The sequence below is a fragment of the Gambusia affinis genome, linkage group LG17 (assembly GCF_019740435.1).
Source record: "Gambusia affinis linkage group LG17, SWU_Gaff_1.0, whole genome shotgun sequence".
Taxonomy (NCBI): domain Eukaryota; kingdom Metazoa; phylum Chordata; class Actinopteri; order Cyprinodontiformes; family Poeciliidae; genus Gambusia; species Gambusia affinis.
Genome location: NC_057884.1, coordinates 1447928 through 1473134, shown reverse-complemented (window position 1 = coordinate 1473134; position 25207 = coordinate 1447928). Strand labels below are relative to the sequence as shown.

Sequence of the window (25207 nt, the reverse complement as noted above, 5' to 3'; positions counted from 1 at the left end):
CACCCATGAGCGCTCCTCCGGCCCATAACCTTCCCAGTCCACCAGGTAATGGGTGGCACGGCCCCACCTTCTGGATCGGAGAAGACGTCTCACAGTGTAGACGGGGCCCCCAGCAAAGAACCGGGCGGGAGGAGGGGGTTTGGAGGAGGGCACGAATCTGGAAGTGGCAACAGGCTTGATGCGTGAGACATGGAAAGTGGGATGGACCCTCAGAGAAGAAGGCAGCTGGAGGCGGACGGCCACAGGATTCACCACCTTGGAGATGGGGAACGGTCCGACAAACCGTGGCGCCAATTTCTTGTTCTCCACTCGAAGGGGAAGGTCCTTGGTTGACAGCCACACCCTCTGACCTACAAGGTAAGCAGGAGCCGGGATCCTGTGTCTGTTGGCTGACCTGGAATACATGGCAGACGTAGTTAAGAGAGCCCTGCGGGCCTTTCTCCACACCCTGAGGCACCTCCTCGCTGAGGCATGGGCAGAGGGAACCATGGCCGACCGCTCCTGCAAGGAGAAAACGGGTGGCTGGAAACCATAAACAGTATGAAAGGGAGACAACCCAGTGGCACTGGAGGGAAGTGAATTGATGGCATGCTCCACCCAAGGCAAGTTCTGTGCCCACTTGGTTGGATCCTGTTCACAGAGCATGCGAAGCTTAATCTCCACTTCCTGATTAAGACGCTCAGTTTGACCATCCGTCTGTGGATGGAAACCTGAGGAGAGGCTCACCTGGATCCCTAGCTGCCTACAAAACTCTTTCCAAAAACGAGAGACGAATTGAGGGCCACGGTCAGAGACTATGTCCATGGGAAGCCCATGAAGTCTGAACACCTCTCTAGTGAGGATCTCACCTAATTCCTTAGAGGAGGGTAATTTCACAAGGGGAACCAAGTGTGTCATTTTGGAGAAGCGATCGACTATCGTGAGTATGGTAGTGTACCTGTTTGAGGTGGGTAATCCTGTGATGAAATCCATTGAAATATGCGACCAAGGCCGGTGGGGAACAGGTAGAGGGTGAAGAAGCCCAGCTGGGGGTCGGCGAGAAGGTTTAGCCTGAGAGCAGACTCGGCAGGCAGAGACAAACTCTTTGACATCCTTGCCCATGTTCCTCCACCAGAAGCGTGACTGGACCACTCTTAGGGTTTTGACTACACCAGGGTGACAAAACAATTTAGATACATGGCAAAGCTTTAGTACCTCAGGGATAAGATTGTCAGGTACGAAGAGGCGTTGGGGAGGACAGTCTGGGGGGGGCCGTTGCAGTTGGTTGGCTTCCCTGACTCGATTCTCAACCTCTAGCCGAGTTACCGCCAGCCGAACAGACTTTGGAAGGATAAATTCTTCTGAAGAAGTCACTGGTTCGTTCAGGGGTTCATGAATCCTGGACAATGCATCAGGCTTCACATTTTTGGAGCCAGGCCTGTAGGACAAATTGAATACAAAACGAGAGAAAAAGAGGGCCCACCTGGCTTGCCTGGTGTTGAGTCTTTTAGCTGACTTGAGGTACTGGAGGTTCTTGTGGTCAGTCCACACTAGGAAGGGTTCCTTAGCTCCTTCTAGCCAATGTCTCCATTCTTACAACGCTAGTTTAACTGCCAGCAATTCTTGGTCCCCCACGTCATAGTTGCACTCAGCAGAGGAGAGGCTTCTAGAAAAGAAGGCGCATGGATGAACCTTATCATCCTCGTACCTTTGGCTAAGGACTGCGCCAACACCAGACTCCGAGGCGTCGACCTCCACAATGAACTGTCTATTCAGGTCAGGAGAATGGAGAACTGGTGCAGTGGAGAACAGGTGTTTAAGTCTTTGAAAAGCCTTTTCCGCATTAGGGTTCCACTGAAAATGAGACTTGGGAGAGGTTAGAGCATGAAGGGGTGAGGCAATAGAACTGTAATTGCGAATGAACCGCCGATAGAAATTAGCAAAACCCAGGAACCGCTGGAGTTGCTTACGGTTTTGAGGGGTAGGCCAATTCAGCACAGCGGAAACCTTGCGGTCCTCCATGGACAGCTGGTTGGGGGAGACTATAAAGCCTAAGAAGGAAGTCTGGGACACATGAAATTCACACTTCTCAGGTTTAACAAACAGGTTATTCTGCAGTAAACGAAGAAGCACTGAACGGACATGGTTGATGTGTGAGGGTAGATCCTTGGAGAAAACGAGGATGTCATCTAGATAGACAAAGACATAAAGACCAATCATGTCCCTAAGAACATCATTCACAAGGGCCTGGAAGACTGCTGGTGCATTAGTCAACCCAAATGGCATCACTAAATATTCATAATGCCCAGTAGGGGTGTTAAAGGCAGTTTTCCATTCATCTCCCTCCCGAATACGCACTAGATGATACGCATTCCTTAGGTCTAATTTAGTAAAAATGGTAGAGCCTTGGATGCGTTCAAATGCAGTGTCTGTGAGTGGGAGGGGATAACGGTTCTTGATGGTGATGTCATTGAGTCCTCTGTAGTCGATGCAGGGGCGAAGTGAACCATCCTTCTTTCCTACAAAGAAAAATCCTGCACCAGCAGGGGATGAGGAAGGACGAATGATTCCTGCTTGGAGGGCCTCCTTTATATAGTCTCGCATGGCTTGGTCTTCAGGGACTGAGAGTGAAAATAGACGACCCTTGGGTGGGCAGGTGCCAGGAAGCAGGTTGATGGCACAATCATAGGGGCGGTGTGGAGGCAGAGAAGTGGCACGATGTTTACTGAAAACCTCCTTGAGGTCATGGTAGTCCTTGGGGATCCCTGAAAGGTCAGGGTCCTGAACTGGGGAATCCAAGGGAACTGGCCCTGGATGATTAGCAGCTTGAAGACAGGTGGACAGGCAATGAGTGCTCCATCCAAGGACCAAACCATGGACCCAGTCAATATGTGGGTTATGTAGTCTCAACCAGGTGGCACCAAGAATTACCGGAAGGTTAGGAGAGTTGATGATCAGAAAAGAGATGGATTCCTGATGGTTCCCTCCCACGATCAGTCGGACTGGCTCTGTCTCCAGCTTGACCTGGTGTAAAACATGACCGTCAATAGCCTGGACCTCAGTCTTCCGAGTGCTTTCTTTTAATTTCAAATTGAGTGAGCGGGCTAGCTCAGCATCCATAAATTCAGTGTCAGCTCCAGAATCTACAAAAGCTGCTAAGGAGTGGGAGCGACCACACATAGAAATCTGCGCATTGATGGTAATTAATGAAGATTTGGTAGTAGAATGTTGGTTAAGTAGAGCGCTACAGACTGAAGGAACTAACCTCTTGGAGGGACATTGCCGAAGTTGATGGTCCTCACTGCCACAGTAGAAACAAAGGCCCTTCTTGAGCCTGCGCTCCCTCTCCTCGGGTGTCAGCCTGGAACGACCAATCTGCATTGGTTCTGGTTGGTCCTGGGAGGGAAAGGAAGGTGGTTTGGGCAACGGTGACCTCATTGGGAGCCTGGAGGGACCTCCCAAGGATGTAGTCGGGTATAGTCGGTCGGAAGCCTTCTCTAGCCTTCTTTCATGCATCCGTTGGTCGATCCGTGATGCCATGGTTTCGAGGTTAGCCAGATCCTTAGGGGGGTCACGAGTTGAGAGTTCATCTTTAATGCTTTCGCTCAGACCTTGGTAAAAGGCATCACACAAGGCTTCATCATTCCAATCACTGTCAGCAGAAAGGGTATGAAAGTCAATGATATATTCATTAATACGCCTCTTGCCCTGTTTAATTCTCCAGAGCCCTCGAGCTGCCTCTCTCTCAGGGAGGCAAGGATCAAAAACACGCGTTAATTCCTTGGAGAAATCATCAAAACTGTAACAGATGAGCGAGTCTTTCTGCCATTCAGCCGTACCCCAAATCTTAGCTTTGCCAGAAAGTAAAGAAATCATGTAAGCAACCTTAGCTCGCTCAGAGGGAAAAGAGCTGGGCTGAAGCTCAAAATGAATCTCACACTGGGTAATAAAGGGCCGACATTGGCTAGGCTCACCAAAGAAAACCTCAGGGGGTGAAAGACGAGGCTCCTGCGGAAGAGGTAACCGCACCAGCTGAGGAGGAGCTTGTCGTGGGGCAGCCGAGGCACTAGGAGGCGCTGTGGGGTTTGTCAACTTTGACAGCATAGACATCATTTCCTCCATATTAGCCTCCAATTTAATAATGGATTTCTCTACTGTAGCGCGCCATTCCTGTGCGTGCGATGGGTCCATAGTGGCCAGATTATACTGTAATGGTGCACTAGAGGGACCCAGAAATTCAGCCACGACACAGGAGTGAGCAGTAACTCTGATATTTATTAAAAGGCAGCTTAAACCGGGCACAGGATCGTCAGCTGCAGCACTGGCGTTCCGCAAATGTAGGGATCGGCTGAGGAATAAGGAGGAGAGCAGATGCTGCGCTGACGCAGAGCTCGGGACGAAGTGCCTGGGGAGGGAAGCGCTGATGCAGGGCAGCGTGCCAACTTGTGGGAGCAGCAGAAGAACCAAATCCAGATCCTGAATCCTAGTCAGACGGGCCGAGGTCATACACGATCGGGGCAGAGAGCAGAATCCGTGGGAGTGGGCGAGAGCGGAGAACAACAACAGGCGTGGGTCGAGATCCAGGTAGGCAATCAGTAATAATCCGACAAGGGCGAGGCAAAAGGGACAGGTCCGAGGAACAAGGCGTGGTCGTGATTCTGAGGGCGAGGTAGGAGTGCTGGAAAACTACTAGCTGAAAGCGTTCGATAATCTGGCAGCGTGGTAGTGACTGAGGGAGGTTTAAATAGGAAGAAACACAGGTGCGAGGAATAACGGAAATGAGGGGCGTGACTTGGATTGACTGAACAGGAAACACAAGGTACAATGTAAACATCACAGAAACTGTGGATAATATAGAATATACCGCCCCCTCAGTTCCGGAGTACAATGTCGCAATTTCAAAATAAGGTGTGGGATTGATATCTGGTCTGTCCGTGCCCTTACTGTTTTCTGCAGTGTGGTCCTTCACATCTCCTCTATTACAGAGCGGAAGAGACTGAACTGTGCATGGGCACTTTTTCTTTGAGTGCGCCGCAAAGGGATGTTGACAATTTGCTATTTGTAAGTGAGCTTAGCTCTAAATAAAGTAATGCTCACTCAAAAACAATAGATATTTTTGCATTTTTCACCATGTTAAGTAATTTTTACTTCATACATAAGTCATAAGTGCATTTTGTTGGTAGCTAGAAGTTTAGCTATTTTTTGCAAATTACTTTGCCAAAAAAGTTATTTGCAAAAATGGATAAAAATGAGAAATGGATTTTACAGTGTCTGAATATTTCTAATCCTGCTCATGTTCCCAAAGTTATTTGGCACATCAACAAATGATTCTGCTTTCAAAAAACTGTGGTTGCGCATTTCTATAATTTATCTGGAGTGATGCAACGAGTCCTTAGAAAAAAGGTCTCTATAAGTGTGTAATGTATATATGCATAGAGGGACAAAGGATGTACACAAACCTTGCACATCCATCTATCTCTTCATGCGTCTGTTCTTCTATCTTGTTTGACCCTCTGGAAAGAAAACCCATAGGGAGAGCATCCAAGTTTTTAATTAAACAAATACAATAACAAGTGTTATTGCAAGTGATGTAAGGTTTTAGAGATTCCATACTACATGAAATTTGCTCTGGTGTACCAGCAATACATAGCAACATAGACTATTTGTCTACGTTAGCATTGGCTTGGTTTCATGAATAGTAGCGGCAGTAATTTATTCACAGTGGAAAAAAACCTTCTCTTGTGAGCTGCTAGTGAACACAAGTGGAATAATTTGATTTGTTTCACTCTGTCAAGTTTCTAGGTAAAAGACAAACAGCTGTCTCTTTGCCAAACAATTGATCATAAAAAGTATTGCGTACATTTTTCAGTAGATAAAGGTTTGTCGTCTGAATGCAGTCAAGTGGAAGATACAGACTGAGACAGGTGTCAGTGGCTCCGTGCACAATAAAGCCTGCTGCCCAACAAATCCTGACCTCAGAAAATCTTCCCAGTAGATTTCCAGGCCTTCAGCTTAGAAACCATACACCAGACTAGCAGCAAGAGCAACATTGACTTTTTGTTTTTTACAAGATTCATATTTTATGATGCTAACTACTTTGTAATATTTAGTTTTGACATAAAATGTCTTTTTTATTATTATTATTTTGTTGAATCAGAAACCTTTAGAATAGCGTTTCTCAACGGTCAAAATTCTGACTTCCATCTAAAATAATAATCTTGCACAGCAGTTGGTGTTAGCTAAATGTACAAACATAACTCATTGTGCTCACTACACTGTTTAGATGGGGTTTTTTTTACCTGTTTAATTGTGGCTTGGTCCACTTATGTGCAGGTGTTTTGCCAATTGGCTTTAAAAACATTGTTTTTGGAAGCTCAAGGGAGAGTGGATGGTTGTCAGAGAGTTAAAAACCAAATAAAATTCATCAGAAAATTCTGGAACTGGTGGCTAATGCAGTTTGTTTTGTTCACCTTAAGGATCCTTGACCACACTATCTTACAAATGGTTTGATGCTACAGTACTTTGTAAGTTATAAGCTATGAAACTGCTCCAGGAGTATTGTTAAAATTATCTGAAGGCACAGAATCAGCCCAGTACAGGTTCACATTCTCAGGTTAAAGAGACTCACCTGGTATAAAGTACAGTTTTTGGTACTGGAATTAAATTTTTTTATTTAATGAAAGTATGTTATGAATATGGGTACAGGTCCGGAAGAAAAGGAGGTATACCTGCAGGATGGTGTGGAAAGCCAAGCCTTTCAAAATAAAAAACAAAAGTAAAAACTCAGGCTAAATGTTTTTCTCATTTGACCAGATGTCCGGTATTATTTATTTCTCACAGGAGCATTACTTAAACTGACTTGTAGTTGACAGAAAACGATCAAGATCGCCTGTATAATGTCTATTTGTGATAAGGCTCCTGTGTAAGCTGAACTGAGAGAACTTCCAGGTCAGACCACTTGTCAAAAACGAAATTATAAAAATTGAAATTAGTTGCTCGTTATCTGTTTTTTCCATTTCCGTTTTGTGCATTAAATGGGAAATCGGATAACGAGCCAAGCCAAGCCTTTATCCGATTTCCGATTTTGGTTTAATGAATGAGAAACAAATAATCTAGTCTATTTTTATTTTATTTCTTTCTTTTTTTTTTTTTTTTTTTTCATTTCAAACCAAAAAACGAATTGCTGGAAAATACACGGACAGTCATGTCCTCCCATAAGGAAGCCGACCCACACCTAGGCTGCAAACAGAGGAGTCCATGCAAAGCTGAGCTGTGTTTGAGGACCTGTGTTTGATCTCTTGGGACAGATTAATTGTCCCAAGACAACATCTCAGCAACATCTCATTTTAGACTCTACCTTTTTTGTAAGATTTATTCCAGAATAAATCTGCCCTAAAGCCAAACGCAAGAAGGTTGAATCTCGGCAGCAGCTAAAACCTGTCACTGCGATCATTTTGGCCTATTGTGGCCTGTAATGAGAGCTGCTTCCCGTCTCACGACTCAGATTTGTTTATTGTTACATAAAGAGCTCCTTCTCTCCCTGTTACCGAGATCATTGAAAGCTATGGAATGTTAGCCATAAACTTCCAACAAAATCTTTGGCTGCCAGGCAGAAATCATTAATAAAAGCAGGGTCCTGATGACATTTGCTACACAAAAAAATAAGTTTGGTCTTAAACATTAAAGATGGTTGACACCTGTCTGCAGTTACATTACCAAGTAAAATATGTGTTCTTCAGTGACCTGCTGCTTTCTACATATTCCTCAGCAACTGAATACACATCCATCATATTATAGAAGCTCAAGAACAAGAACCACAATAGTATATTTCAAATGTAAATCAAGACACATTCATTCACAAATGTTGTATACTAAAAAAAAACATTATTATGCATTCATGCAAAAAAAAAAATTAGGACTCTCTACAAGAGCCTTTATTTTTCCTAAAGATTTTAAAACGAATATTTAATTTACATTTTGACAGCCTTGAACAAATAAAACTAAATTTAAAGAACAGCAAAAATTGAAGGAGATGTCATTTAAAATGTTCTGCAAAATATAATTTAAGAATTCCATTTGTGGTGCAAATTAAGATAAGATAAGATAAGATAAGATAAGATAAGATAAGATAAGATAAGATAAGATAAGATAAAATTTATTTGTCATTGTCATCAACAGATTGCAGGTTATATACACATACACAACACACAATATAAATATACATACATAAAAAGATGAAGAAACAAACAGCACAAAACGATAAATAAATAGACATCAGAAGATGGTTGCAGCGCCTGGAGGTGTCGCAGAGTAAACAGAATTTACATTTTTAACAGAGTGGTGTCAAGAGCAGAAGTTCTTATGCCTTTAAATTTAGTGCCATGATTGCCATCAGGTAGAAATTGTTTTTTAGGCGATTCGTCCTGGTTTTTATTGCTCTGTATCTCTTGCCTGATGGCAGCAGCTGGAAGAGACCATGGCCAGGGTGTGAAGAGTCATTTAAAATGTCCAGAACTTTCTTGCGGAGCCTGGAAGTGTAAATCTGTTCCATGTGTAACCGGGTGGTTCATTAGGTTGAACACGGTTTATATTTAATCTTTGTGGATTCCCACCCATGTCGGGTCCCTGAATGCACCATACCCCGTCACAGTATTGTTGGGCTTGTTAACGTATATAGGCACCAGGTGTGCCCGCCAAGTGACAAGTCAAGTCCATTGTGGCAGCTGGGATCTGTCGGATGAGCGCTGGTGCCATGCTGATCGAGCTGCTGAACAGGTAAATGGATTTTTGTCACTTTTGTCTGGTTTTGGCTTTATTATTGTCAGCAGAAACTTTATTGTCGGTTGTGGTATTATAGGTTGCTTATGTGCAATATTATGCTCTCACCCATGTGCAGTTTTATGATGCTCTCAGTAATAAGGGGTTGTCCTCTACAGCTGGAAATCTAGCAAAGCCCCACAGAACCAGAACCAGGGTTTATATTTCTTTTTTTATGAATTAGCAGATTGGGCACAGCTCTAAAGGACTGGACTGAGGCGACGGGAGATTTATATTTTCTTTTGTTCAATATTATTTGTGTGTGATGAATTTGTTTCTATTAGTTTGGTTTGTAGTTGATTTTGTTATGTTTCTGATTGCTTCCAGTGCTTCCCTAGATGCCTGTGCCAAATCAGGTCTTAAATTAGAATAATAAAGTATATTTTTAACATTGTCAAAGAAAGTATAAATAAAATATATTTTTGTATACTACCTCTGTTTCATCACTTTAAGCCAGACCTACCTGAGTACTTTTAATTGGGAGACCCTAGGCTACTTGAGCATATTTTAGTAGTCTACCAGTTGGCTTTAGAGCCACGCCCTCAGTCATCATCCGGGTCTTTCCCCCGTGTTACAATTTTCTGGCGCTGTGAGCAGGATTTCGATTGGGAGATGTCCAGGGAAGTAACCGGGCCAAACATCAGGATCATCTCCACCTTCGAGTCCGGCTTCTCGGACCCTTTGTTCAGCAGGCGTGTCGCGTCCGGTGACATCTCGGTGGTGCGTCTCCAGGACAACGAGGCGGAGCTAAAGATCGGCGAGGTGAAGCTGACGGACGCCGGTTTCTACCTCTGCCGAACGCCGAGTACCGACCCGACCACCAGCGGCAACTACAATGCTCAGGTCCAGCTCAGGGTTATCCCTAACACCCTCAAGGTGACCCCCCAGACGCCGCCCCCGGTCGTCCAAGAGGGACACGACCTCACGCTTTCCTGCAACGCCACGCGAGAACTGGCCTTCCCTTCCCTGACCTACCTGTCCGTCGCCTGGTTGGTGAAAACCGGCGGCGGCTCTGAGGAGATCCTCACGTTTGGCCCCCAGGGAGACGTCGTCCGAGGTCGAGGTTCACCCGCCGCTACCTTGACGGGGACCTCCGCTTGGTTCCCGGCAGGAGCGGCGCCTTCCAGCTGGTGATTTCCAGGGTCACCGTGTCCGACGAAGGGACGTACGCCTGCACGGGGTCGGAATGGACGCATGAAAGCGGAGGGAAGTGGACGAAGATTGTGGAAAGCTCCAAGGAGATGGGGGCCGTCTCCGTCACTCCTACAAATCGTTCCCTCAATGTGAAAGCTTCATCTTTGCTTTCCTCGCCATCCTCTTCACTGCTACTGTCTCCCGGCAACACGCTGACCCTCCTCTGCCGCGTCTCCGCCGGCAACCTGCGCGCCCTCTCCCTGGAGGTGACCTGGCTGGCCGACGATTGCGAAATCATCACCGTGAACCACAGCGGCGTGGTGAGCGCCAGCGCGGCCTCGAAAGGAGGCGAGGCCAGCCTGGAGAAGACCGGAGACGGCGACTACAGGTTGGCGGTCAGGGGCGTGAGCGGCAGGGACGGCGGGATCTATACCTGCAAGGTTCAAGCCTTTATGGAGGAAGGACGCATCACAGGAGGAGAGCAGGGCGGTGGCACAAGGTGGCGGAGAGGACCTCCAACCCCGTGACTGTGAAGGTCTCTGAAACCAAGCCGAACTTCACTCTGACCCTGGAAGCCGCCAAAAAGCCCCAGAAGACAGGCGAACCCATAGAGCTCTCCTGTGACGTGACCAACATCATCCAGTTACCACCAGGGGGCAGACTGGGTGTCAGATGGGAGCACATCGGCCTTCCTGATAAGGGGACAAACGCTCCGCCCCCGAAGCTCATTGGCTCCTTGGACTCCTACGGCAACCTGGAGTCGAATTCGGCTTACAAAGACAGGCTGGACAGCGGAGTGTTGGGTCTGAGCAGATCCCAACCCAACACGTTCAAACTGCGGTTTCTCCGCACGCAGAAGATCGACATGGGCCAGTATGTGTGCGCCGTCTCTGCCTGGAGCGTTAGCAGCCAGGGGGAGATGGTGCAGGCCGCCGAGTACAAAAGCTCGCCGCTGACCGTACGGTGGGAATCCACAAAGATTAAATATAAACCGTGTTCAACCTAATGAACCACCCGGTTACACATGGTTGGGAGGGGGCAGCCTATGGTTCTCTCTGTTGCCCTGACAATCCTCTGGAGCGCCTTCTTGTCCGAGGATGTGCTACTGCCGTACCAGACACACAGACTGTACGTGAGCACACTCTCTATGGAGCAGTGATAGAAGGCCTGCAGCAGGTCTGAGGGGAGACAGTTCTTCTGGAGGATTCTCAGAAAGTACAGTCTCTGCTGTGCTTCTTCAGCAGCTCCTTGGTGTTGGTGCTCCAGGTTAGCTTGTCCTCCAACTCCATGCCCAGAAACCTGAACACTGGGACCCTCTCCACACAGGTCCCACTGATGGTGAGAGGATGTCCGTTTTGTTCTTCCTGAAGCCGATCACCAGCTCCTTTGTTTTGAAGATGTTGAGGAGCAGGTTATTGACTTTGCACCACTCTGACAGACGGTTCACCTCAATGAGAACATTCCACATTCGTTCCCATTTAAAACAGCTGAAAGCAGGCACATGCGTATTAAACCAGATTCATGTCTGGAACAGGATTTTTGACCTGTTTAAACATTAGGCATGCTTCTGACTGTTGAATGAGAGTGAACACACCATAGTGAGATCCAAAAAAAGGATTTACCGGGTCACCCATTGGCCATTAACTGTATAGAATTGACTATACAAGTTGCAGGGCCCAGTTTTGGCCTTTCAAGAAAGTTCATCCAGAGGTAAAATATATTTTCTCCAGTGACCTGCTGCTTTCTACATATTCTAATAAAAGTCTCCAAAAACACCCAGATGTCATCATAAGCCCTACAGCACACTATCTGTTACAATCAGATAGAAACTGCATAATTTTAGAAATAACTAAAAATATCAATTAATCAACTAGTATTCTAGAAAAAGAACCCTTTGGTAGGAAATGCCAATTCTCAGATCTTTATCCATTTGCATTCAGTGGGGTAGCTTAAAATGGGCTGTAAGAAACCCCTCTTCATCTCATGGCTGTAAAAAGTTTTTTACAGCCTTATTTAACAGTGACTTCCTTTAAATTTCAACTAAAAACCCACCTGTTTAGAGTTGTATTTGAAACGTAATCAATTGCGAATTTAACGACTTAATGTAATGTTACATGATTCTGTAACATGACTTTGTGTTTTTGATGATGTAAAACACTTTTAAATGCCTTGCTGCTGAATTGTGCTACACAAATGAAATTGTATTGATTGATTGATTGTCAGTGAATCACATGACATGTGAGCTTAAACACCAATCATATTTATATATATATATATAGATATATAAAAATTCCCTTCTCACCCACCGCGGGTGGTGATTCTTCTTCCTCTTAGCTCGGGTCCTCTACCAGAGGCCTGGGAGCTTGAGGGTTCTGCGCAGTATCTTGGCTGTGCCTAGGACTGCACATTTCTGGACTGAGATGTCTGATGTTGTTCCTGGGATCTGTTGTAGCCACTGTTCCAGTTTGGGGGTGACTGCCCCGAGGGTCCCGATGACCACAGGCACCACTGTGGTCTTCACCTTCCAGGCCCTCTCCAGTTCCTCCCTTAGGCCCTGGTATTTCTCTAGTTTCTCATGCTCCTTTTTCCTGATGTTGCAGTCACTTGGTATTGCCACATCCACCACAACGGCTTTCCTCTGTTGTTTATCCACCACGACTATGTCTGGTTGGTTCGCCCTCACCATTTTGTCTGTCTGGATCTGGAAGTCCCACAGGATCTTAGCTCGGTCATTCTCCACTACCTTCGGGGGTGTTTCCCACTTTGATCTTGGGGGTTCCAGTCCATATTCTGCACAGACGTTTCTGTACACTATGCCTGCTACTTGGTTGTGTCGTTCCATGTATTCTTTCCCTGCCAGTACCTTGCACCCTGCTGTTATGTGTTGGACTGTCTCAGGGGCCTCCTTGCACAACCTACACCTTGGGTCTTGTCTGGTGTGGTAGATCTGGGCCTCAATTGCTCTGGTGTTTAGGGCCTGTTCCTGGGCGGCCATGATGAGGGCCTCTGTGCTGTCCTTCAGTCCAGCTTTTTCCAGCCATTGGTAGGATTTTCTGATGTCAGCCACTTGGTTGTTGCCGGTGGTACATCCCATGCAGGGGCTTGTCCTCCCATGATGGTTCCTCCGGCACCTCAGCTTCTGTTCCCCATTGTTTGAGACATTCACTGAGCACATTGTCTGTTGAGGCTTTGTCCCTGATGTATCTATGGATCTTGGATGTCTCGTCTTGGACAGTGGTTCTCACGCTCACTAGTGAGAACCACTAGTTCTCACTAGTGAGCGGAGGCAGAGGACTAGTGAGCGTGAGATATATATATATATATATATATATATAAATACCATAAACAATGTAAAAACATCTAAAATGGGGAAAAATGAATGTATCTCATCTGTACAGATTGGTAGAACAATTTCACACAGATTTTGATTCAATATGTCACATGACCTAGAAGCTATTGAAGAGAAATACTGAATTTAAACTAAAGAGATAGGTAACAAAAATTGTAAAAATTTGTTAAAATGGAGTAAAAATGCCTGTGCCTTATATATACAATTTTGTACAACAATTGCACACTGATTTCTAGTCAGTGTGGCATACGATATGGAAGAGATTGAAGAAAATATCATATTATTTACGTAATATAATAGTGATAAAATTCAAATCTGTGTGTTTGCGTGTGTCTCAGTAGTAGGCCTTCTTAGGCCCTCTTCTTTTCTTGTTGTACCTCCTTCCTCTTGGCTCTATTTTGAGAAAATAAGGGATTGCTTTTCATTGTTATGCAGATGACACACAGATATATTTACTACTAAAGAACGCAGCCTCCACCTCTTTTCGGTCTCTGTTTTTATGTCTGGAAGATTTGAAGGTCTGGGTGGTCCTAAATTTCTTGAAACTTAATGAAGGTAAGACAGAGGTAGTGTTTTTTGGCAAATCCACTGTAGATTCCCTGACCATTCTTTGCTCTTTGGCCCAGTATGTAAAGTAAAAGCCAGCTTTTTCTACATAAGACAGCTAACCAAAGTGAAACATATTCTTTCCAGACAGTACTTTGAAATAGTGTTCCATGTATTTGTGACCACATGGCTGGATTACTGTAATGCACTTTATATAGGAGTCAGTGATTTACATATTTCTCAGCTTCAGAGGGTACAAAATGCTGCTGCATGTCTTTTAACAGAATTTGACCACATTTCCCGAACTTTAGCTTTCTTACACTGGTTTCAAGTACATTTTTAGATTCATTTTAAAATCTTTTTATTTGTTTTTAAAGCTTGCCCCTCCCTTTCTGTCTGAGCTGTCACATTCTTACACACCCTCCCGTTCCCTCAGGTCAGCTGATCAGTTGCTTCTGAAGGTGCCAAAGACAAAGTGCAGCTCAGAGGGGACCGTGCTTTTTCTGTGGCAGCTCCCAAGCTATGGAATGATCTTCCTCCAGGTATAAGACAGGCCTCTTCATTCGCTGTTTTAAAGTGCCTTCTTAAGACCCATCGTTTTTCTTTGGCTTTTGGCACAATCTGAGATGTTTCACTTTGTTTTATTGTGTCTGTACAGTAATATGTATTTTATATTCAGTCTTTTCTATTTTATAATTGCATTGTATTTTATGATTGTGTACAGCACTTTGGTCCTGTCGGTGTATAAAATGCTTCATAAATAAAGTTGGTATGATATGGTATTTATGCAAAGAGGTTTGCAGAAGAAAGAAAATCTTGATCCATTTGATATGCTTTTCTGTCCAAACATTAACCTTTTTATTCTCAGTCATGCATCATAAGAGGATCGGGGGAAGTAAACCCCTGTAGGATGTCTTATACCTTCACCAGGATTTAAGAAGCTCTGCCTGAAAATTCAGATGGGGCCATAAAAATGGCAGCTTGATTGTGCGTATTTGATAAAAGTACAAAAAGCAACTACTGGGTATCTATAGTTGAAGATGTAGATATCTTCATCTAATATAAAACATATTTATATTCAATGCTGACATAGGAACATAGCATTTATATGCTTTATGTGCTCCCTGACAGTGAGGACAGCTTGAATCAACTTTCTCCAGGAAACCCATAGCAGCCTAGCCAAATCAGGTCATGCCAAAGTGCCCAGAGCTCCTGGATCAAGAAGAGCTAGCCCATATCCCAGCAGATGCTCTGACCGACTGTGAACTGGATCCAGATGCTTTGGCTCTTTCTTTGTAGATCCACTCTTGAAAGACCAAAAGTTCAAATGTGTTATGATCCTGAGTTGTTTTTGAGGTTTGATTACCGGTATGTTGTGTTCCTTAGTCTCTTTTTTGATCAGTCTTCTTTCTGTTTTATTTTAGTTCAGTCTTTAGACATTCAAATTTCTTATCTTTATTTCTTGTCTTTAGTTACTCTCTTCCAGTTTTATTATGTTTCTAGTGACTGGTTATTTAATATCAGATTTATTTCCTAGTACTCTGTGTACTCTCGCTGTGCCATTTTCTGTCTTTCTCTCCCTTCATACCTGCAACTAGTTTCTAATCAGCCATCTTTCTAAATGTCTGTTTTCATGTATTTTAGTGTCAGGGCCACAATATTTCTCAGGAGGTATGCAAATAGGAAATCCTCTTACAATTTGATTAGATTTGCATAACATGCCTTATGAATTTCATAGTATTTTCTATCATTTCTCTGAACCTTACACAGTCATTATAAAAGAACATTTCTGTGACATCTTTTACGGTGTTCATTGTTATTTTATCAGAATCGGGCAGATTTGACGTTGACTGTTGGTTTCTAATGGATTAGGTTGTTTGGATCAAGAGCAGCAAAAGTAAACGTTTATTTACAACAGGTTTAAAAGCCAGTGGTACATATCCCTTCACACAGCATCAGGATAGTTTAATGTCTAAAATTGTATTGAAATGAAAACATCCCTTTAAAATAAAACATTGGAGAAAAAATTTAATTAAATGAGCATATATATATATATATATATATATATATATATATATATATATATATATATATATAATCTAAAACTGAAACTGGGCTGCTGTGGCCATTGATGCAACATCTCCATCTACAGGTAATGTGCATTACTGAAAGATACTCCATCCATCCATCCATCCATCCATTTTCTGTTCACCCTTGTCCCTAATTGGGCCTGGGAGGTTGCTGGTGTCTATCTCCAGCTATGTTCCGGGGGAGAGGCGGGGTCACCCTGGACAGGTCACCAGTCTGTCGCAGACTGAGGGATACTATAATGTATCCATCTAGGGCTGAGTGATATATACTAACAAAATACATAACAAATTATCCAGAAATTCATAAAAGTGGATTATGAAGCCCTGCTACACTTCTTTTTGATAAGCTTATTGTTATTTTGATTATCTTCTGACCAACATGCACATTCTCAGGAGACATGTAAACGTTAGTTACAATAAATGAAGGAATGTCTGAATGGTCCGAGAGGAACTGGAGGGCAGAAATCAGGAACATTGCCGCCCTCCTATAACAGGTGAGATCTGAAGATGTGAGATAGAATTTGGAACGACCTTGTATGAGTTGTAGATGATGTCAGGGAGGAGTGAGAGAAGGATGTTTGTCCTTGTGTGTTGATTTGGCAGAAGACACGGCAACAGAGGGGTTTATTTTGGCTGGACAAAGTATTTGACCGATGCGGCAGGAGGCGGAGTCGAGGGAGGAAAGACAGGTAAAGCACGAAGGAGGCTGATAATAATGAACATGAGTAACGTCTGTCAGACATGAAGATGATTTCTGGGTCTATTTGCTGAGATGAGGTCTTGACAAGGTAATCCAGATTACTTAAATGGAGAGACTAAATGAGAAGGGCAGTCCTGAAGACAGCATGAACAGGTTTGAATAGAGTAGGCCAAAGAATTGAGACTCAGAGGATTTGGTTTATTATGGAGGAAACACTCAGGTGACAGAGGTCTGGCAGCCAGATTTTATATACAAGTTGATAAGTGTAGATGAATTAGGTGTTCTGGAGCACATCTGCAAGGCTCCACCTTCACGTCTCCTGGCGCCATCTAGAGGGTACACAAATAAACGACACACTAAGACATAACCACTCTCCTGACACAAGGCAGGGATGTCAGGAGCAAGAGGGTGACTCCTAGCCTCAGCAGGATAACTAGCTTAGGTTATCCTTCCAATTTTTATTTTTTTTATTTTATTGCTGTTATTTCAACAGCAAACCTTTTGTTTTCTCTGTTATTTTATGTCCATAGAAGCTACATCTGGTCCGGCATTCTGATTGGCTGTGATTCTTTCCTGGAGGAGGGCATCAGCTGGCATAATGCTGCCATCACCTAATTGTTCTCCCGCTGCTGCTGTGAACTTTTTACTTTTATGACCATCAAAAATAATCCTACATCAGTTCATCAGTTTCTTTTTGTATATTCTCACATCAAAGGATAGTCTTTGCGAAAGTCACAACACTTTTATTCAGATTGTAAAGAAATTTATCTGTCCCTGAAGCAAAATAGGACCATTTAACATGTTCTGGATTAAAATACAAATAAAGCATAGATTGCCTCCAGGTTCATAAGCTTCCACATACTTATCAAAGTTAAAGTGTGCTTAGTTATTTCAGGATGGTCATAAATGACTTCATTATAATTCATCTGTAATGCCTCTAACTCTGAATACCATTTAGTCTGAAATGCAGCAGGTCATCTTTTAATAGAGCCAGAAAGCACACTTTGCTGCGTTCGCTTCGCTTCCCTCCACAGATTCTGTCTCTGGTTTAGGATTGACTTAAACGTTTTTTTTGTTTGTTTGTTTTTTTCAATGGCGTGGAATTGTTTTTAATCTTTTCCAACAAATGAGCCTCACAGACATCTGCTGACCTCTAACTACTAAATGAAGGCTGAAGTAAATGAGAAATGGGACATTTTTTCCTTTTGGAACAAGCTGCCTCAGCACATTATAGGATGATCTTGTTACTGTCTCTTCCTGACAGCTTTTTGCTCTAAATACTGGCTTTTCATTTTGTATAATGTTATTGTTCTGCTCTCTTTTTTAAAACAAATTTATTGTTAGTATTGTTTTAGCTGTTTTTAATATTTAGAAATAAATTATTTATTTTTTAAATGTGTTGTCAGAAAAGATGGGATAAATTTCCAGAAAATTTTAAAACTTTTAAACCACTAAGTTTCTTTAAATCAAGGCTAAAACCCCATTTGTTTAGACTTTACATAGATTAATTCTTTTGAGAGGATTCCTGGACTGATACTCCCATTGTATCATTCCAAGTTACCACCGGTTGTCTCTTCATTCCTCTTACTGTTTCTGTTGCATTTGGTGGCTCCTGGATCTGCCTTCAGTCTTTCTCCCTGCTTAAGAGTCCTTCACTAGCTCAAAATATAACAGATATAGCACATTTCTGGAATATCACATTTCAAAAATTCTTGATTTAACATAAAATGAAAATATAACTCCTGCCTATTGAAAAAAATGCATCAGATTTAATGTAGAATTGTGGAATTTACTCATTAAATTACACATACAGATGTGTGGTGATTGTGAAATGTCAGACCATAATTTTCTATTTAACTTTAGGAGCGTCTGCCACCAGAGAACAAGAAGTCACTGTCACAAATGTAGTTAGCCTGCAAATACAATAGGCATATATTCCCTCAGAGAGGAAATCAGATGAGCAGGTGACTCATTAAGCATGCCTTCTGGTTGGAGCCTTGGCACTAGAAAAGAACATTCGAAGGCTTCCTCCTCCACAGGTGATGACAACATCGAGGCTGTGAGCAGTAAAACTGGAAGAAAAGCAGATGAGTGCACATGTGTACGTCTGATTCCCCGCTGATTCCACAGGAAAGACCATCAGGGAAGGGTACTGAACCAATATCTACATTTATGTTAAACTTACACTGATTGAGATGCTCTGTTTCTACCCTCGTTTTAATTCTGGATTTTCATTTAAATGGCTTTAATAATAGCCTAATGTTCAGTTATAACTTGTTTGTGTAAGTTTGTGTTTTTCACTACACATTTGAGAACAAAACAAAGGAATCCCCAGATTTTGTTTTACATGTTTTCTCTAGTATAGACATGAATTTCCCATGTGAAGTGGATTTAGAGGAGCAGTGCCCGGTGTGTGGAGATAAAGTTTCTGGATACCACTATGGCGTCCTCACCTGTGAGAGCTGTAAGGTATTTAAACCCTACTGTAGTAAACTATTTTGTTAAACATAACTCATTTCCTACAGCAGAAGAACAATACGGAGCAACAAAACTACTTACGTCAAATTGTTTCTTCTTGGTCCTCAGGGATTTTTCAAAAGAACTGTTCAAAACAACAAGACATATGTCTGTGTCGAAAACCAGCAGTGCAAAATTGATACAGATAAAAGAAAAAGATGCCCTTTTTGCAGATTTCAGAAGTGCCTTAATGTTGGAATGCAGCTGGAAGGTAAAGTGGACATTTTTTTTAATCTAATTGTGTAATGTTAGCTGACTGTGAGTGCAAACTTTTAAGCCACATGCTCAGCTGTAATCTCTGAGGTGAACAAAATAGGTTTAAGGAGATTTGAGACGGAAACAATTTTCCATTCACTGCAATTATTATTTCATAACGAAGTCCATGAAGTCTACATGTAAACTTATAATATGCATTTGGATAGTTGTTGATAATAAATGAAAGCAATAATATTTATTTATTTATTTATTTATTTATTTATTTATTTATTTATTTATTTATTTATTTATTTGCACAAAGCTCCTGGTTTGCGCAAATAAAACAGTAAAAGTAAAACTTGTGAAACAGTAAAACTGTTTTACTTGTGAAAAACAAACAGATGCTGTTTGGATTTGACAGAGCAGAGGAGCCTTTTGGCATCTGTTTTCCTTGAAATTGTGGAATAAAATGTCAGATTAAAATTTACATAAATTTGGTAGTTCCGTCTGTCCATATTTAAATAATTTTTCAAAGACATTTCAGCATGTCACAGTAGCCACAGCAGCTCTGTAATGTTCCTAAACTTTCACACTTCCTTAAATAATTACATAGCTTCATGGGATTGTTTTAGAGATTAATATGATGGAAAAATGTCTTCTGCCTCTGTTTTATCCAACAACAGCATTGGTCTTTTAATTTTATATGCATTAAGAAGTCAGTCTACAAAGCGGAAAGCATAAAAAAATATCATGAAATTTCTTTAAAGTTAGAATTTATCTCATGATTACATGCAAAGTCCTCTTAAAACAGACTAACAGATAAGTTTTTTCCCATCAGCTGTCCGTGCAGATCGAATGAGAGGAGGCAGAAACAAGTTTGGCCCCATGTACAAGCATGATCGTGCCCTCAAGCAACAGAAAAAGGCTTTGATACAAGCCAGAAGATTGAGAATAGAAAGCAACCAAAAAGAAGTTACTTTTACCAGCAACATCCACTCAATTGCTATCCTTCACAACACCACACTAAATCCAAGCCAGCTTCCATCATTGTCTTTGTCCCAGCCCTGCAACTCACTTGCTGTTACACAGCACCAAATCACCTATCCATCTGACTGGGCTATGAGGTTAGAGAACTGCAGCAACTCTGCAGATTTGGCAGCCTTTGCTGAGGCAATCGTTGGTCTACATCACACATCCTCCAGATCAATTTCTACACAAAGTCCAAGGATACCCCAGCTTGAGACAGAGTTCCTACACTATGATCCACATGAGCTTCAGCTGCAAAAAAAGGTCTTTACTTGCCTGCAGCAGGAGCAAGCCTGCAGGCACAGAGAGCCCAACACCTTCAGCTCAGTGTGTGTCATGGCTGACCAGTTGTTGTGCTCTATTGTGGAGTGGGCTCGTACATCCATCTTCTTTAAGGAATTAAAGGTAAGATCTCTTGATTTTAGCTTTGTGTGTCATGATTACATGTGAATCTGAGTCTGACCAACATTGTGACATGACTGTTCATGTCAGAATTGGCATGTTTATTTTTGTCTGAAGTTAAAAGGTCAATCATGGCACTCATTCAGATTTGACCATGACAGCTGTGTTAGATTTGTCAGCTGTAAAAACAACAGATAAAAGATGTCATATTTCCTTACAGGAACCCTCTGTTTCTTCTTTGTTCAACCTTACTGAAAACGTCTGCAGCTCTTCATATTTTTTTAATGTGCATAGCGGTAAAAACACACATCCACATCTGACCTTGTTGATGTCACACTCTGGCCAACATTCGGCAAGAGTTGTGCCAATTCATTCTTAACAAGAATTAATTTTAAATTCTATTTAGTCCATCTAAAATAAATCAATTGATGTTCACAGGTCACCCATTAAATATTCTGCACTAAATTCACAACTGCAACATTAACTGTCTAAAATTAAGTCATACTGTTATTTGCTAATTATCATAGTGGTAATCCCATCCCTTATGGTGGTCTACTTCCTGAAACTGAAATTTTAACTGAAAAAGACTCAACTTAGACTACTTACAATGGTGGTCACTTTTTTTCAAGGTTTTATTGGACCTAGTGGTCTTTATTTGAAAGTGAATTGACAGGAAAATGGGTAATGAGAGAGGGGTGAGACATGCTCAAACCAAACCAGTCCAAACACATTTAGTTCTGCCTCCTATGGATGATTCCATATTTTTAATGCCACACACAATGAGCGACAAGACTCTGAACAAGATCATCAGTTTGATAGGGGGAGGAAATTGAATTGCTGCTTTCTGCTGTGTTTCTCTGAGATTCTAAGGAAATTAAACATAGAACAGATTCTTTAAAAAAAATTCAGCATTGTCTGACAAAGCTCTTATATAACAAAATTTTCTTTCTGGATCGGAATACACAGGTTAATAAAAATGGTCAGAAAGCCCAGGATTATGAAAAAGTACTGTTATGTCTTCACACTCAATACCATATGTCAGCAAAAGATCTAAAGTATGATGACAAAAGTAGTTAGGACTGAGAATTCTTTGAGTAAAACCAGTAAAGCCAATCACTTTAAATGCTGCATTTGAGCTGTCACCCTCAGTGTCAATATGAATGTTGAAGTTCCCCACTACAGCATTCTTGTAAATGTTTAACATTAAATTAGATTTTTTTTTTTGGAACACTTTATTTACAAAATAAGTCCAATATTAAAAATGCATGAGAAATTAACAGGATGCATAATGTTCCAATGGTATCAGTTCCTCTTACTTTCTCCCAAGGTCTCTGACCAGATGAGGTTGCTACACAGCTGCTGGAGTGAGCTGTTAGTTCTTGAGATAATCTCCAGACAGGTACTTTATGGCATTGATGGCGGTCTGCTACTGATCACTGGGCAGCAGGTGGGTGGGATGAGCCTGATTTTATATCCATTCTGATTTCATTTGGTTAAAATAAATACCATTGACAAGCTCACATGTATTACTAATACCATAATATTCTTGTATTAGGCTTTAAGTGTGATCCAAATAAATCTTCTATAAAGTAATTTTATTATGTTATCATATAAATTGACCACATATTGTGCACTCTCAAAGGAGTGGTTGAACTATAATTTTTGGTCAGCACTCTTCATCCTTTGAATGACAATATTATGTTTAACCTGTTGCTGGTCTCCCATTGTGCTTGACTGTTCTCAATTTTGATACTGACTAAAGATGCTAAATTGTAAGGTGGGAGTATCTTGATGACAAAAGACAAAAAAAGAAAAGAGAGAATAAAATGTAGGTTTATTTTTGTAATTGCAACAGGAATTGTATTAACATTTGCTCTTTTCTTAATATTGTCCTGCCATAATACAAATGCTTAAAGGAGTAATGTGCTAATAAACACAATTATTCTAGTTCAGAGAATGCTTGATCACCATCTTGATGTTAGCAGATGCTTTCTTGGTCCAGGGGGAACTGTCACTGTCTCATGCTGGCCCTGCTTTAGTCAGCCTGAATCAAAGAGGGACAGAGCTTGTGGAGAAGCTTCAAATGCTGAAGGTAGATCATCAAGAATTCGCCTGCATCAGGTTTCTAATCCTGTTTGCCCCTGGTGAGTGACCAAGTTGTACCCTTTTGAAGTGTATTCGAGGTTCATTGGTTGTCTATTGATAAGCCACTGTGAGATGCAGAAGACTGCAATACACAATGTGAGATAAACAAAAACAAGATTTTAACTCAAACAAGCCCATATTACAGACACATTGCACATAACCTGAGGAAAATCAAATCTAAGAGTTTTTTCTCAAAGATTTCCATAGGTCACCTAAGTCACCCAAACTCTCAGTTTTCCAGAGAGGTACAGCCTGCTGTCTCTTTATAGTTTTTTTGCTTAGATAAGTTACAGACGCTGAAATGTAACTTGTTTTCAGGCACTACACTTTCATATGTTCAAGTTTCTTATACACTAAACAGTTTGAATAAAAGCCTGAAAATAATTTCTCAGATTGTACTCTCTCTTTCAGATGTCAAGGAGCTTGAAGAACACCATTTTGTAGAAAGTGTGCAGCAGCAGGTTGAAGGAGCCCTCCTGAAGTACACACTGGCCTCATCATCGCAGTCCTGCAACCGTTTCACTTGTCTGCAACTGTATCTGTCAGAGCTACGCTCCCTCAGCATACTGGCTGAAGATTATCTGTACTATAAACATCTAAATGGTGAGGTGCCCTGCAACAATCTGCTTAATGAGATGCTACACGCCAAATGCTGTTGGACATGAGTTGAATTGTTCTAGAACAACATGCAAGACGCTACTGTAAAGTCAAAAATGATGATGAATGAAGCGTTTGTGTTTATCCTATTATTTTCAACAAGTTCTGCTTCAGTTTTGTTCTGTACAACTGCTGCATCAGTTAAAAGAAATTAATTTGATGTACTTGTAGTTTATGTATGTGGATATATATTCATGGGTAAGCAAATTATCTCTTTCCTTAATAAAATTGCTGCTTTTGTGATGACATAAATTCAGATGTTTGTGTGTTTGGTTTTGTTTTGGTATGCTCCTTGGTTTGAGGACAAATTGTAAAATGATGTTCTGTGATTTTACTATATATTTAATGGAATGTTCTTCTGTACAGTTAGCACAAGGCTTCATAGTACACCTTTCCAGATAAAATGTAACATGTTTTTCATAAAAAACTAATAAGATTACAAATTGTGATTAAGCTGTATAAACTTCCTTTTTGTAGTCTATTTTAAAAACATTACTCCTAAAACTTGAAATTAAAACTGAAATTAATAATAGGAAGGGTTGCCATACAAAAATAACCGTAGACCTCCCAGTTTGTTACATGAGAATAAAATCCAATATATTTTACAGAGATTGTATATGATCAGCCCAAAACAGTTCAAAAGTGGAAACAATTAAGTAAAATTTATTTATAAAGTGTTTTACACAGACATAAAATCACAAAGCGTAGTGCAATAAAAATCAATCGTAAACTATTAAAAGCATAAAACAAACATCACAAACACAATAAAATCACAACATAAAAGCCTGGGAAAATAAAACTGTTTTCAGTTGCTTTTTAAAAACATCCGCAGTGTGCAAAACGGAGCGGCAAGGGAAAACTGTTCCACAGCCTTAGGGCCACTGACTGAAAGAACTGTACAAGGAGCAACCAAGAGATCCAGTGTTTGGAACAAAAGCTGCGAGCAGCAGAGAATTTAGTTTAAAGTTGTCAAAGATAATCTGGAGTCTGACCATTTAAAGCTCAATACGTCAGCACAAGTACTTTAAGACAAATTCTAAAATCGACTGGTAGCCAGTGTAGAGAATATAACCAGAGTGATATGACTGAATTTACTGGATTTGGTTAGAAGTCTAGCTGCTACATTCCGTATTGATTGCAAACATGAAACTGGGGACATATCCAGGCAGGTAAAAATGGCATCACAGTAGACCAGATGAGATGACACAAAAGCATGTAGGATTTTCTCTAGGTCAACTCTGGAGTTCATATGTTTCATTTTAGAAAATGAAAGAAACAAGAATGGGAAACCGTCTTAATGTGTGACTCAAAGCCAGGAAGAACAGGATGTTTGGTATTTAAACTATTTGATGAATAAAAATCTAAAAACATTATGTACATTTTGTAACCAGACCCTATGAGTCTTTTGTAGAGCTACATTTTAAAGGAATTCAAGTTGCCTCTCTTACAATCTTGGTTGGATATCTCAATTTTGTACATCTGGTGACACATTTCTGCTCATTCAGATTAAATGAAGAGCATCTGCGAGCAACCATTTTCAAATCTTCTCAGATTCTTGGGTCTAAACTTTTAACTTTTAATACTGCAAGCCACGAATGCTGCATTTGAGAAATATTTTTAAAACTATTCCTCATTTTATCTTCACTTCCA

The 25207-nt window shown here is 41.6% G+C and overlaps 1 protein-coding gene and 1 pseudogene across 5 annotated transcripts; both read left to right on the top strand.

The window, feature by feature from the left end:
• The first annotated feature begins 3517 nt into the window (after window positions 1–3517).
• On the top strand, window positions 3518–10936 carry LOC122819432 (annotated as a pseudogene).
• LOC122819328 (nuclear receptor subfamily 5 group A member 2-like) lies at window positions 8600–23792 on the top strand. 5 transcript variants are annotated; one of them, XM_044095979.1, is made up of 9 exons: window positions 8600–8754; window positions 14262–14367; window positions 18655–18764; window positions 18981–19084; window positions 19202–19343; window positions 20166–20758; window positions 22083–22202; window positions 22758–22899; window positions 23312–23792. In XM_044095979.1, exons 3-9 carry the CDS (start codon window positions 18713–18715, stop codon window positions 23563–23565), a joined length of 1407 nt encoding a protein of 468 aa, XP_043951914.1. In that variant the 5' UTR covers window positions 8600–8754; window positions 14262–14367; window positions 18655–18712; the 3' UTR covers window positions 23566–23792. The 5 variants fall into 5 exon arrangements, with proteins under 5 accessions (XP_043951914.1, XP_043951916.1, XP_043951917.1 ...); XM_044095981.1 differs by lacking the exon at window positions 18655–18764 and having other exon boundaries at window positions 18976–19084; XM_044095982.1 differs by lacking the exons at window positions 8600–8754; window positions 14262–14367 and having other exon boundaries at window positions 18659–18764; window positions 18976–19079.
• Window positions 23793–25207: the final 1415 nt, after the last annotated feature.

Excerpts from the sequence above, each read along its gene's own strand:
- LOC122819328 (XM_044095979.1), top strand. The coding sequence starts at position 18,713 with ATGTGTACGTCTGATTCCCCGCTGATTCCACAGGAAAGACCATCAGGG. Across the intron at positions 19,085-19,201 it reads TCACCTGTGAGAGCTGTAAG|GGATTTTTCAAAAGAACTGT; the intron begins GTATTTAAACCC and ends CTTGGTCCTCAG. Across the intron at positions 22,900-23,311 it reads TCTAATCCTGTTTGCCCCTG|ATGTCAAGGAGCTTGAAGAA; the intron begins GTGAGTGACCAA and ends TCTCTCTTTCAG.